Consider the following 14,306-nt stretch of genomic DNA (forward strand, 5'->3'; position numbering starts at 1 on the left):
TACAAAAATGGCATGGCTGAAGTGGACAAATTGCTGTATTAAAACAAGCAAATTATTACAGCACTATTTATTTTATTTAGTATCTTTATAGTTAACAGCAGATCAAACATAGTTATTTGTGCTTCACTGTCAAATATTTAATTTTAAATCTTACATTCTGTTACTGTATATTTAATTATATTTACATGTACATAGAATCATGCGTTGCTTGATCACTTTCAACATTCCATGCATTTTTAAGCTTTTTGTGTTTATTTACTTTTCTGAAATGTATGTACTTCATCTGCACTACTTATAGACCAGTCAAACAAAATACCTGCATTATTTAACTATAACTTGAACTACTCTGTTTCATTTCATTTTATTTTATTAGTTTTATTTTATTATTTTGTTTTATGTCCTTTAATAATATGTGGCACTGTTGGAGGAGCTCGGGACCTACGATTTTCATTGCTATAACTACACTGTAGTTCCTTTGCATCTGACAATAAAAACCCTTCAACCTTGAACCTTGAGCAACTTGTTGAAGACATCCTGAAAGCCTTCTCAGTGTAAAGGGCTTTTTGAAGAGACTTAATTCTGCCTCAGAGCAACGTCTGCAGCGGATCGCATGTTTCACACATTTGTTCCTCTGACAGAGTACAAGACATGGGCTAGACATGAGGACAGAAAATCACTGAGATTTCAGGAACTGTGATATTGGAAGTGGAATTGAGTGAGTATTACAGGCTACATCCCTGCAGCGTCTTTTAACACATGCTAAATTACTCTGCGTCCATGCCCATGCTCGATATAAATCCATCAAAGGCGAGAGGGAGGGAGAAAAAGATCTGTGAGAAGGGAACACAGCGCTACATCTTCTCATCCAGTCATTCAGGGCATTTAATGAACTATTTGGTTTGTGTCTCTCCAGTGAATTAGGATATGCATCCTTTAGTAAGAGGAGATTTAGAAACACAGCATTCCACTGGGTGTATTTTACTCCTTCAGGCCCAAATGAGAGACTCATATCAGCTCTTTGGTGTGGAATTTAAAGGATGAAAACCATTCCTGTCTCCTTTTGGACCGTACTGGTTCACCTCAGGCTGAAAGAGCACATGTTCCTGCAAATGTCACCTTGTGTGAGCAATGCTCCACGCCCCCCCCCCCCCCCACGACCCTCCCAAAAACAAACAACAGCTGCATATTGCATTCAAGAGCAGTGCAGCGGGGCATCCATACGAGCATAATATCAGCAAGCAGGCATCCCCTGCACAGACCTGTCGAGCATGATGTACGTAGCGGACCGGTATCTTCCCCTCCAGAGCTCAGATTGTTTTGATATTTTTATTAACATGTCCTCAATCATAAATCACCCCGCTGAAGTGAGGCCGATCCCTCCTCTCGGTGCGGCATCAGATTACAGGTGGAGACAAAGTTATCGGACACCTTGCCACGTGTCCTGCGTTTAAGCTACAACACTTCCTCCTTAAAGACCTAAATTCAGTTTGCATTCAAACGCTTGGATGAAGCTGAATGCAATATACATAATATTATGCAAATGGACTGTCCCATATAGTGGCCAGGATTCAAAAGTAGCCATCTATCCTTCATCTGCTTTTATCAAAGGTGGAGACAAAAGCAGTCGGACAGGCAGTAAGTACTTTGCAGTGTCAGGGTTTGATGTCATATCACTTTAAAGAACCTCAGAGGACATCATGTGTTGTTATTGTGCGTCTTGATGCTATCTGCACAAAAGGGACATATTAGAGCATTATTTAAGCACAATACTGTGTCCATTTGCATCACAATAACACTGTGTTCTTTTTTTTTTACTCCTCAGAGAGCCAGTGCCCCCGACTCGGGCCAGGCAGCAGCTGGGTCGTTCTACAGGCTCCACACACGTTTCCATGTCATACTAAGTTTCCAGTGTGCGCACAACTGTCAGACTCTCTTAAAGGCTCTGGATGCTATGTGTAATTCCTTTAACACAAGGACGTGCAGATATCCTTATCATTGTTGTAATGGTGTGCACATGCCACCCTGCATTCTGCGAGCTCGCACGAGGCAGCTGGTAATTCAGTTAATTTATTCAAGTCGACCCGCTGGATCAGACTCAACCCTGTTGCGACCAGAGAGCACGGCCGGACCCTCAGCAGCCTCCGTCCTTCAGAGCTGATCTCAGGGTCATATGTGATTCTGTCACAGGCCAGGAAAAACATCTTTCATTACTTCCTGTCTGCAGCCAGAGACTCATGAAGAACGAATATGGGAACACTTGAAGAGAAGAGCTTTCTCTAAACGGTGATGAAAAAATGGTCTAGAACTGTTCATGGTAAAAGTACTGAGGTTTATCCAGTCTTTATGTCTCCATGTTTTGTCTCGTCAAATATTAATCAGGTTAACGTTAGTCATGTTTCATGTTTTGTTCAGTCATGTTTGTCTTGTCTCCCACTTCCTATTTTATTTTGGTACTCTTGTGTCTCATTCCAGGTCCCTTGACTCCCTACGGTCGAATAGTCAGTTTATCTTAGGAAGGTTCCTAATGGAGTGAAATGACCCGGAAGTACCTCAATGGCCGTCATGATAAGAACTGTTCGAGTTCACTAGATGATAGGAAAGGAGCTCTGAAACTTCCTTTATAACCTGCTTTATCTTAGGAAACACTACTGGACCTTCCTTTACGAAATGAAAGGAGAACATGCTGTCCCACAATGCCTTGCGGCTGCAACATTTACCGTGACACAGCATTCGGCCGTTCACGGAAACAGCCGATCGTGACGGAGAAATGCGTTTCATGAAAGTTACAATAGTTATTAAGCAGTTCAAAACGTATGCCGTAACAGAAGGAGAAATATGAACGTTACCTTTTTACTGAAATGATTAAAGTCCACATTTCAGTGTTTACTGAGCTGTGTGGGGTCTGAAAGGTTTTAAAACATGTTTGAGTTGTGATATACAAAGTGAAAGGTTAAGGCATAACAAACACATTTGTATTTATTCATAAATATTTCATATAATCATACGTATTGGGATTCATGTGGGTTAATACGTGAGCTTGAGGGTGAGGGTGACAAACAGAAGTTTCACTTTCCTTTTTTATTTCAAATCCAGCCTTTGTAATGAAGAATATGTCTCTCTGTTGTCCTCGTTCATAAAGCATAAAACAGCACCATCAGAGAGCACGGTGCAGAGGTCTTTCAGTAGTCCACTTTATAGAAGCTGTAGTTTCCCACAGCAGAGGCACATTTTAACGTCCTTCATCATAAATATGTGGGATAGTGTAAGTGCAGTCTGATTCTCAAAGCACCGCAGCCTCTTTTCCTAAGTCCTTTAGAATTATCCTATCCACTATTCCTTAACCCCGTGACGTTTCACACAAAGGTCAAGGAATAGTAGATAGGAATAGACGATAGGAGCTGATTTTTAGACAATTCGACCGTACCCCCTGTGTCCCTGCCCTCGTCAGTGCCAGCCCCACCCCTGATTGTTTCCACCTGTTCCCAGTTACCTCATGTTTAAATAGTCTAGTCTCCCCTTGTCTTGTGCCAGTTTATCTTGTCCTGTCCCTGGGTACGGAGGCATTGTCTAAAAATCAGCTCCTATCGTCTATTCCTATCTACTATTCCTTGACCTTTGTGTGAAAACGTCACGGGGTTAAGGAATAGTGGACAGGAGAATTCAAAAGGACTTAGGAAAAGAGACTGTGAGCTTTGAGAATCAGACTGCACTTACACTATCCCACGTATTTATGATGCACCAGAGGACGTTATCACCTTCCTAAGCTAAACAGACTATTCGACCGCAACCCTTGTGTCAGTACCAAGCATACCAGCGTTTGCTGAATGATTCAAGCCAGCTCCATGTCCCTGAGTTTTGTGATAGTAAGTTTAGATCCTCATACTGAGTGATTTTTTTGTTAATGCTTTTTCATAGCTTCTTTTTGCTGTATTTTTCTCACCTCGTCAAGAGCGTTGTTATTTTTTTAAAATTTATTTTCCTCCTTTAGAGCGTTCTGAGTTTCTTTTTTGGGCATTTTTGAAAATAAAGTATTATTATACTTGACCTCATTTGAGTCCAACTGCCTTGTGTTTCAAGTTTGTGACACTCCTCAAAGCACTTTTACATATCAATTCCAAAGGGGAGTGCAATTCAAAGTGCCACCTGCTCAATGAAGCTTATATTCACACCACTGGCCATTGGGAGCAACTTAGGGGTAAGGTATCTTGCCCAGGGATTATGAGTTATTGGTATCGGACCAACCTACCAATAAGAGGACCCCAAACTACCTCACAGCCACAGTTCAGTGGCGGACTTCGACAAATGAAAAAAATGCTCTGGATTTCAGTGGTTCCTCACGTTTTCTTAATGTTATAGCTACTCATGAGAGAGTTTAATCGAATGTTTTCATTAAAGGGCATCATAGAAGGTTCTAATAATATTGTCCCCATTGGATGGGAACCTTAGGGGGAACTTCACCATGTTTAAACTACCATAGGGGCTTCCAAGGAGTCCCTTTGTGGCCTTTTTCCAACATAGTAACAAGTTATTTTCCCACTTCTAACTTCAACATGTCATGGTAACAAATGTTCTTCTCATGGATCAGGAGAGAGATTGCCTTTGTTTGTTAAATATGTAAACACCATCTGTATTTCGTTTAATCCTACTCAACAGGTAGCCAACTCAAAAGCAGATCCCCCGTCACTCACAGCCCAGGACTGTTGGCTCTCTGACACGCGGATTCAGATCTGAGTGTTGGTGCTTCAAAGCAGATACGGTGTTCACATGCGGTCTGAACGCTGCAGGCATGTTACTCTAGATCCCAGTCAGCGCAGCCGGGTTTATCTCTCCTGATGGATCTGGCCGCTCATTCTGATGTGGACTCGGCCAATGAGCTCTGATTTCACAAAGGCCCTGGCATGAGTTCAATCTTAAATCTGTGCGGCGTATTCATAATAATAATAATTTTGGCAGCGACGCAGAATTTAATTTCTTAATGTAATGTTCTGAATTATACATCTCATTTCAGAATTGGAAGATACACCTTTTTGACTGAAACACATCCAGTGTCATTTTGAGTATAATGATGGTCTGCTCACTGCTGAACTGAATGATGAGATTTTACTGATATGCAAATGTCAGAGATAAGTGTTTATTACTGCGGGAAAGACAAGCTCATAGTGGCTGCAATGCCAACAAAGGATGTATCTGTCAGTGTAAGTAATGTTTTGTTGTTGTTGCTTAGTCTATTATATGTCAGATAATAGGGATTATCACAATGGAGTGGAGGATGGCTTCGATAAACTGGGTGTATATCTGCAAATGGTGTGATTAGAACGTGGCCAAAGAAAAATAAGGATAAAGCAGTTATGAATCTTTGCTGGCCTCATGATTCGATCACGATTTTCCTCTCAGCATTGAGAAAGCACACCAAATCTACATTTTTTTTTCAAGTTAAGACCCACCTTTTTAACTTGCCTTGTTAAAAAAATATAAAACAAAAATATAAAATGTGTATATCTTGCGTTTTTATTTTTATTCTGTTCTTATTTACTTATTTAATTTGTTTATTGATGTCATTGTTGTTTTATTCAGCCCTGTGTTTATTGATTTCTTTTGGTTTTAAGCGGTTTTATCAATCAAAAAGTCCTGTATCACTTCCTATTTTACCTGGGAAGGGGAGGGTAATCTTTTTTTGTGGTTTGTGAAGCACTGTCTTGTTTGATGAAGCCAGATGAACCCCTTTTTTATTCAGATTTCTTTTTTGTTGCAGCAGCATAATACAATACAAGGCATAGAAACTAATTAGAAATAAAAAGAAGAAAATGTACAATGCTAAAGTATAGACAAAGGAAGAAATAGAAATAAAAATGAACTGGCATAGAGAACACACATATATATATACAGTATATATATATATATACTATGAAGATAAATGATCTTTAAACTGTCAAAAAATCTTCTCAAAAATCACACAGGTGCAAAAGGTATATACTGTTTACATGTGATGCTCCGAGTTACCTTATTGTTTTCTCTCTTGACACACAGCATTACTCTCTATGGTCTGCATACAGTCTGTTTGACCCGGTGGTAAACACTGCCCTCGATGAACTGAGCATAATGTGTTGCTGGTGGTGGCATGTTCATATCATGGGCAGCTGCAGCTCAGGTGGTAGAGTAGGTAGGCCATTAATCATTGGAGTCTTGTCCACATTACAAAATGTCCTTGAGCAACACACCATAGCCAGAATTGTTCTCAAACTGTGTATAAGGGGAAAATGTTTTGGACACAACCTGGAAAGAGTCACACCTGACACCGGAGAGCTGTCCGGTCAGACATGAGTGTACAGGCAGAAGCAGACATTATCCTGCAGTGTGAGGTGGGAAATCACTAAGTACATTTACTCAAGTACTGTACTTAAGTTACATATGAGACACTTGTACGTTACTTATTACCATTTGATGCTACTTTGTATTTATACTCCACTATAGATCAGAGGTAAATCTTCACTGCCCCTGTGCATTCTGGGTGAGGATGTGGCTGTGGTGGAGGATTACAAGTACCTTGGAGTGCACCTCGACAATGGACTGAACTGGAAGACCAACACTGACACTGTGTACAAGAAGGGGATGAGCCGACTCTATTTCCTGAGGAAGCTGAGATCCTTCAACGTGTGCAACAAGATGTTGGAGATCTTCTTCCAGTCTGTTGTTGCTAGCGCACTCTTCTTTGCTGCTGGCTCTGTCATCGGCATCAAACTGGACCCTTTTGAGACTGTGGTGGAGAGGAGGACCCTGAACAAACTGTTGTCCATCATGGATAACCCCACCCACCCTCTCCACCTGCAGCTGGACAGACAGCGGAGCTCCTTCTCCAACAGACTGCTCCAGCTCCGCTGTCACAAGGACAGGGACAGGAGAACATTCCTGCCCACTGCAATAACTCTGTACAATAATTCCCCTCTGGCTGCAGACAACTCACTGCTCTGTAGCCTCTCTCCCCTCATTTTTATTTTTACTTTATTTTTTAGTTCTAATCATTTGTATTTGTTTTGCGTCTCTTTGTATTTCGCTGCTGCAACACAAAAATGTCCCAGTTTGGGATAAATAAAGTACTTCTGATTTTAATCCTGATAAATGGTGTACTTCTACTCCACTACATGTATTTAATCCCTTCAGTTACTTTACAGATGTGCATTAATGATGGTAAATATAATCAGCCCTTAAATCAGACTTTAGTTCACCTGCAGTAAATCCAGCAGCTACCCTGCAGTATACAAAGCCATTCAAACTAGCTGCACCTTTACCAGCTCTGAGAACACTTTAATGATCAATCATTATAAAACATATCAGAGATATTATTCTGAAATGGACCAATCACACAATGACTACTTTTACTGTCGCTACTTTAAGTACATTTAGATGAGAGTACTTTCTACTTTCACTGGAGGAACATTTAGAATACTTTTACTGTGACAGAGTATTCCTACACTCTGGTACTTCTACTTTACTCAAGTACAAGATCGGAGTACTTCTACTTTACTCAAGTACAAGATCTGTGTACTTCTACTATTACTCAAGTACAAGACCTGAGTACTTCTACTTTACTCAAGTACAAGATCTGAATACTTCTACTTTACTCAAGTACAAGACCTGAGTACTTACCCCACCTCTGTGTGCAGTAACCTTTAGGTGTGCCACGGCGGCAGTGCCCTGTCGGTGGGTGTAGATGTAAGAGCGCCCACTGGAGGGGTGCCCTCCCCACCTGCCTCTTCTACGGCAGTCTGCTGTACCATGTGGAGCCCCAGATGTAGCCGGCAGAATAATCCACACTCATACACTCATGAAAGTGTCCATCTGGCCCCACACGCTCACATTAAGTCCCGGAACCATACAGGCATGGGGACACTGGGAAGCCAGTCCTTTCGCTGTGGCATTAAGCAGATACAGTGGGGGAGATACAGCTCTACTTTTTCTGTGGTGTCTATAGAAAGGCCTGGGCTGAGGTGGCGCACAGCTGAGAGTCACTTGGCTGTGTTAGAGAGGTGAGACGGAGAGGGCTGAGCAGGATAAGCTGCACAGCTCACTGCGAGCAGAGCAGAGTGAGCAGGATCTCTTACATTAGCTGCCTCGGGCTCACGCAGATAGCAGCAAAGCTCCGGGCTGGCAGGAGAGACCCCACACTACAGCCCTGCATCACAGCTGGTAGTGTTTATCCACTCAACATAAAATAGTCATTATATTTCAAGGTTTTCTTTGCAGACCTCGAAACTATCTTACGTACTTTCCTTTGACTGAACGCACAGACCTGGAAAGTAATCCAAACATCAAACAGAGACCTGCCCCCGTTTGCATTTGCAAAAATTTTTAACCAAGTAATATTGCAATAATGCTCTACATTCAGATATTTCATTCAAAACACAGCTAGGAGGATCATTTATTAACAGTACATTTATAGCAAACATATGATAGTATAACTGGGGGAGAAAATTACCCAGATTGTTGCGTGGTGGATGTTGGAGTGTTTGTGTTTGGACTCTATTGGCATAATTGTCTCAAGGAGAGCTCTCAGCCATTAATTTCAACCTGGAAAAGTCATAAATTACAACACAGATTTTCAAGAGCATGAACACATTTGCTTTAAGCGTGCATAAAGGAGAAGGATGTTGATATTCTTTATTATTTTCATTATCAGCAAATCCCACGAGAAGACCAAAACCCAAAGGAAAGACAGTTGAGTTCAGCTTTCTTGACACTACAATGCTCAGCTGTTTTTATTTTCAATCACATCAGTATTTGGTATTTGTATAGGAACGTTTTTGTTTAAAACAGAATAAAATAAAGGCATTGTACACCAAATTGTTGGTGGCACAACAACAGGTAACATAAAACAATCGATATAAAGAACACATCTGGCAACGATATACACCGAGAAAGTAACGCTTATAATACAGTGCTCAAAGAGATTACAGATACAATACCTTAAACACATTTAACCTTAAAACAAAATACTGTGGCGTAAGATTTGTGGCAAGATCTGTCTTTTTTTTTCTACTTTAAAATGCTGATTGAAATTGGAATAGAATACTTTCTTGGAACAATGTTTGGTTAAAGCCCTTACACAATTTTTTTATATGGCAAATAATTGTTTGCTTGTATATTAATGGTCTGAATATGAAATTGAGAATGCTCTTGTCCTGCTGCTATAGCTCACAAAGCCGGTGCATCCCAATTATTTTGCTGGCAATGCCAACTATCCTTTCCATCTCATTCTGCAGCTCGCAGTTCAAACGCTCAAGTCAAGAGGAATGCTAAAACACTCTCAACTAGGGTTTTGTAAACAATTTCACTGACTTGCTCGTTGAGTTCTAAGAAAATAAAGCCATGTGTGCAATTTTTTTTAAATATAGTTAATCTTTTCTGTTAAATTGGCCATCAGTCTGTGCCATGATGTCAAATACATTTGGCTTTCTAGTGAAATCCTGCTTGGCACACATGATTATATCTTAAGTGCTATCAACATTGAATTGTTTCACTGAAGAGTGTGTGTGCCAGACACAAAGGCCAACTAAGGCCATGTCATCTGCACATTAAAAACTCTCTCTTTCATCTCAAGCGAGTTTGGGAGAAGGAAGGGGTCGGATGTTGTTCCACTAATGGTTGTCAGATAGTAAAAATAACACCACCATTAACCCCAATATCAACGAGCCAAAACAAACCACCAAATGAAACTCTTACATATCACACAACCCAGAGCAACATTTTTACCATCAGCTGTGGAAGAAGTACAAGTAGAAGGAATTCTCTGTCACACGTAAAAGTCCTGCATTCAAAATGTAACTCAAGTAACAGTGCAAAAGTATTAGCATAAAATATACTTAAAGTACCAAAGGTAAAGGTACTTATTATGCAGATTGGTCCATTTCATAATAATATATATGATATGTTTTGATTATAATTATTGATATGTTTATCAAGCTGGTAAAGGTAGAATTCATTTTAATAACTTTATTTACTGTGAATTTGGTCCAACTAAAGTCAGATTTAAGTGCTGATTATATGGTAATCATGAATATACTGTATATCTGCAAAGTAACTAAAGGTGCAACATAAATGTAGTTGAGTAAAAGTACATTATCGAGTAGAAAGAATCATAAAATGGAAATAGAAAAGTACAAGTACTGCAAAATTGTACTGAAGTACAGAATTTGAGTAAATGTACTTAGTTACTTAATCCCACTTTATACCATAGAAGAATTTAGGAGACTAGCTTTAACACTGCCCACGGTTTTAAAAAGTACAGGAGTGATGGAGATTGGTCGAAAATCATTCCGTTTTTTTCGGGAGTGACCCTAATGATTGAGATTTCCCCTTGTTTAGGCGCTGTGTGTGACTCGAGTAACCTTGTAAAGACTCCCTTTAATTGGCTCTTTAAGGACCGGTGCCTGTAGTCTGTCTTGGCCAGTAGTCTTATATATTCGGCTTCACACAGGCACCACACACCCTACTGTAATAAACATCTAGCTCATTAGCACTTCTTGTTCCTGACGGAGCGTTCTTTTTTCTCTCTGGCCAACCCCATTGGAGCATTTAAGCTTTCCCGTGCTTCTCATGTTACCCATTGCCATTTCAATCCAAAAAGTGTCCTCTTTTCTGAGAGAACTCATGGCAAAACAGAAGGCCTTTTTCTTAGCATTAAGAAATCATTTCAGTTCTTTTCATAGCCAAGATTAAGACACACTTTGTCTTACACACATCTTCACAAAACTTGAATCTAAGACACACTGGGATTATAATGAGGTCCAATACAGAGTTCTCTGAACAGCCTCTCGGTTCCTCTAAAAGGTTCCTAAGACCAAATACAAACTACTTTGGGGAAGGGTTTCATTTGCCCCACTACTGATTAATAGTTAAAGCAAAAGGTGATTTACGCAGTGGTCTGATCTCCAAAGGGGCGGTTTTGCAAACATCCTAATCGGAATCTAGGATGCCTCCAAAGCAAGGATCCAGAGAGCAGGTCAAGCGAGTGGGACAGTCCATATATTGCTGAAGCATTGGTAAAATCCCCGATAAACCTAATGGAAAATGTCCTAAAAACGGTTGTATCTGAAAAGTGGGGGAGGACATCCTTGCACTGATCCACGAACCTCTCTGCTGCAGCATCACCATTTGGACCAGGCTTATCAGTAAGAGTGATTTGCCCAAACTGCTAACTGTTAGTCCCAGTTATTGTCTTATATATGACCATGTAACTCTGAAAAGTCTCTTAGATTTGGAGGTTAGTGGCCATTGTCAAACTTATTTGGAGGCCAGTTTCTATCTTTGCTATGTCAGTCTTTAAGGCCAGGAGGTCATTGGATTGTCCAACTAAATGAATTGTGATTCCCTGACAGAAGGTCCCTCCCAGTGCATATATTAATCCACATTAGAACAACAACCATAGATGTACATACTCAGACAAACAAACAAGCAAGCAAGCAAGCAGCAGGGGACCACTGGATCAGAAATGGAACCATTATCTTTTTATGGGATATGTTGACAATGGACAATTTGGGAACACAGAACCCCCCAAAAAACACTTTTGTGTTGGTATGAATTAAACAAACAAGGTGTAGCATGTTGATATATGAGTGAAAGAGGTCCTAGTAGTTGGACTTTTATTACCATTGACCAAGCTAGTTTGTTCCTTGTGTTTGTGCTAACTCAAACACAGCTGCAGAATAACGAACGACAGATTTGAATTTCATATCCACTTTTCAACGCATGAAGGCATATTTTTAAACCTTTGCCTTACCCATACGTAGCTTGCCATGTGTCTACTATTAACACTCTCTCTGATACACTGAAGAAAAGTGGCCCTCTGAAAACAAACAGTAGATGCCAATTGAAAGCTGATACAGATAACATAATCCGTAGACGATATGACGCTAATATAACATGAGGGCTACTTGTTAGCATCTTTTCCATCTGTATGATAATGGTTTATGTTTTAAGAGCCTCAGTAGTGTCTCACTGGGAAGTCTCACTCTCATTTGTGAAGCAGCAGTGGCACAGACGTTGCTCTCGCCCCCATCCTCGTCACCACTTCACAGGCTATTCAATTAGCAGAAGAAGCATGGGAGATGGAGCCATAATGGAGCTGATGAGATGCACAAGGACAGGTGACACTAATCAGAGCGGCGCCCCATTGTCTTTGTGTGGACATCATTAAGGAAAGAGAAAGATTCCAGTTTTTTTTTTTACCTCCCTGAGCCTGAACATGCTCCTGAAGGCTGCGTGCATTAGCTTCCTTATGATCAATTTGCAGTACGACAATATACCCGCTGAAGAAAGAGTGCAAGGCTTTGACATGGAGGAAAACAGCAATATTTGACACCTTGCAGATAGGTGTGAGATCTCATAAATATCATGCTGATAAGCCGATGTGATATCTTGAATGGCTTAATCCCACAGGATTTACTATGCTGTATTCTGTAAACTCCTTCTGTTAGTTTTTCAATAAAGGCTGAGGCATCCACTCTTCAACATAGCCACTTTCCTGTCACCCACTTGACTGGGTGAGGCCGCAGATGAAGCGTGACCTGACACCGCTGAGGCCTCAGATCCGTCCCAGCGGCCCCGCCTCCTTCTGTCCTGGTCCAAGCCTCTGGCGCGCACTGTGAAGGAGCTCTTCGCCGCCTGCCGGTACCGGCTGCTGAGATAGCTGGACACACACCTGGGAAAACACCACGATTAAAACATTATAAGAGAACAGACTCAAGGACTCAAGGTCTGATTGCTTCATCACAAATATTCCTTAGTCAAATGAGCTACAATCAAACTTTTTTTCATCCCAACTAAACTATATAATAAACTTATTCTACATGAAACTACTGGTGAATCCAGGGTGCTGCTTGGCCTCCTGATGATGGAAACATACAGTCCAGGAAATATGTGAACTAATAAGCAAATCAAAGCCACAGTGAGAAGAAAGTCATTGTTTCAGAACTAAACATTCAAAGTGGTTACCTCCTCTCCCCAGAAATGAGGGTCACGGTGCTCGAAGGCTAACCCCTCATTCACTCTTGATTTGCCTTGCTATATTTGCTTTTTTCCGGAGCCACATTGGTCATTATCATAGCTTGCCTTAGATTGATTGAATTTGATCAGGCACCTGGTTGCTAAGTCTTTGTATATTATGACGCACCAAAACATAGGCAGAAGGCAGGATCTCTGAAATACAGACTGCGCAACAAATCGTGAGAGGGTCATAAGTAAGGATTTAAAGGAAATATTTTGTATGAATCAATAACTTTAGTTTTGGATATTAGTACTGCTGTTCTTTTGCAAACTGGTCACCAGGGTTGCAATTGTACTTGCCCACTTGTATTCAGGACACCTTCCCTCCCCCTTACTGTACTGTACGTCCATGGTCTTTTATGTATTAAAACATGCACTGCTGTAAAACCAAATGTCCTCTGGGTACAAAATAAAGTTGAGAGGTGAAGTGTCGACACCTGCAACAGTGTGCTATATGTTTTATCCAATCCTGACAAAATGTCGCCTCTTATGTCAAGTTACATGATTACAATTAGATCCAAGGGCTTTAGAGATGTTGGTAGGCAGATTTTTTGATGACTTTTGTACTCCTCTCCTGGATGAAGCTTATTTTTTTTCAGAATGTCTAACTATATATTTAAAATATTGAAACAGTAAATGTTCTTCCATCTCTTGCGTATCCATAAAAATGCTTATTGGGCTTCAGTTGCTAAGGGAAAATATTGTAGGCAGTATAACAGTATCTACATGTTATATGTTACAGTGTATCCTGCTTGGTGATTGGCCAACAGGTTATAAGTACCTCCAGCAAGTCATCATCAAGAACACACTAAGGGCTAGTGTGGTACTTTATTCTTTCACAGCGTACTCAGCTGCTATCAGACAGGTGGAATATGCATGTTTTAGTCTTGTAGTGGCAAAGTGCTACCATGTGATTGTGCATGTGGGGCATACTAACTACCACAGCAATAAGGTAGTTATCTAGAGGTTCATGTGCCTGGTGTAGGAGCTAATCATGATAGCTTGACTCCTAGGTGATTGGACAGCCTCATAGCGTATCATTTCCTACAATCAGCGGCCACTTAATATCATGAAATACACCTTTAAGTACTGCCTGGCAACCTGATGGAGGAACTGAGGAGGCAAGACTGATCCCTATTATAAAACTATGAAAGTTAAAGGTACAATGTGTTTATTTCAGAACATCTTTGCATTTAAAGACACCGGTGGCTGTTAAGTTAAGTGCACACAGTAAACGGTTGCTGGCATCAGGACATCTGCCCAAAATA

General features: G+C 40.7%; 1 protein-coding gene across 1 annotated transcript in view; it reads right to left on the reverse strand.

Moving 5' to 3' along the window:
* Positions 1 to 8,630: 8,630 nt before the first annotated feature.
* The window catches only part of LOC134869888 (uncharacterized), a 68,205-nt gene continuing 62,529 nt past the window's right edge, over positions 8,631 to 14,306 (reverse strand). Inside the window, exon 5 of the mRNA XM_063891834.1 lies at positions 8,631 to 12,694. Within this exon, the coding sequence (XP_063747904.1) occupies positions 12,475 to 12,694 (220 nt within the window). The 3' untranslated portion in view covers positions 8,631 to 12,474. The remainder of the gene's footprint in view (positions 12,695 to 14,306) is intronic.

Source organism: Eleginops maclovinus, chromosome 9, assembly GCF_036324505.1.
Source record: "Eleginops maclovinus isolate JMC-PN-2008 ecotype Puerto Natales chromosome 9, JC_Emac_rtc_rv5, whole genome shotgun sequence".
Lineage (NCBI taxonomy): Eukaryota > Metazoa > Chordata > Actinopteri > Perciformes > Eleginopidae > Eleginops > Eleginops maclovinus.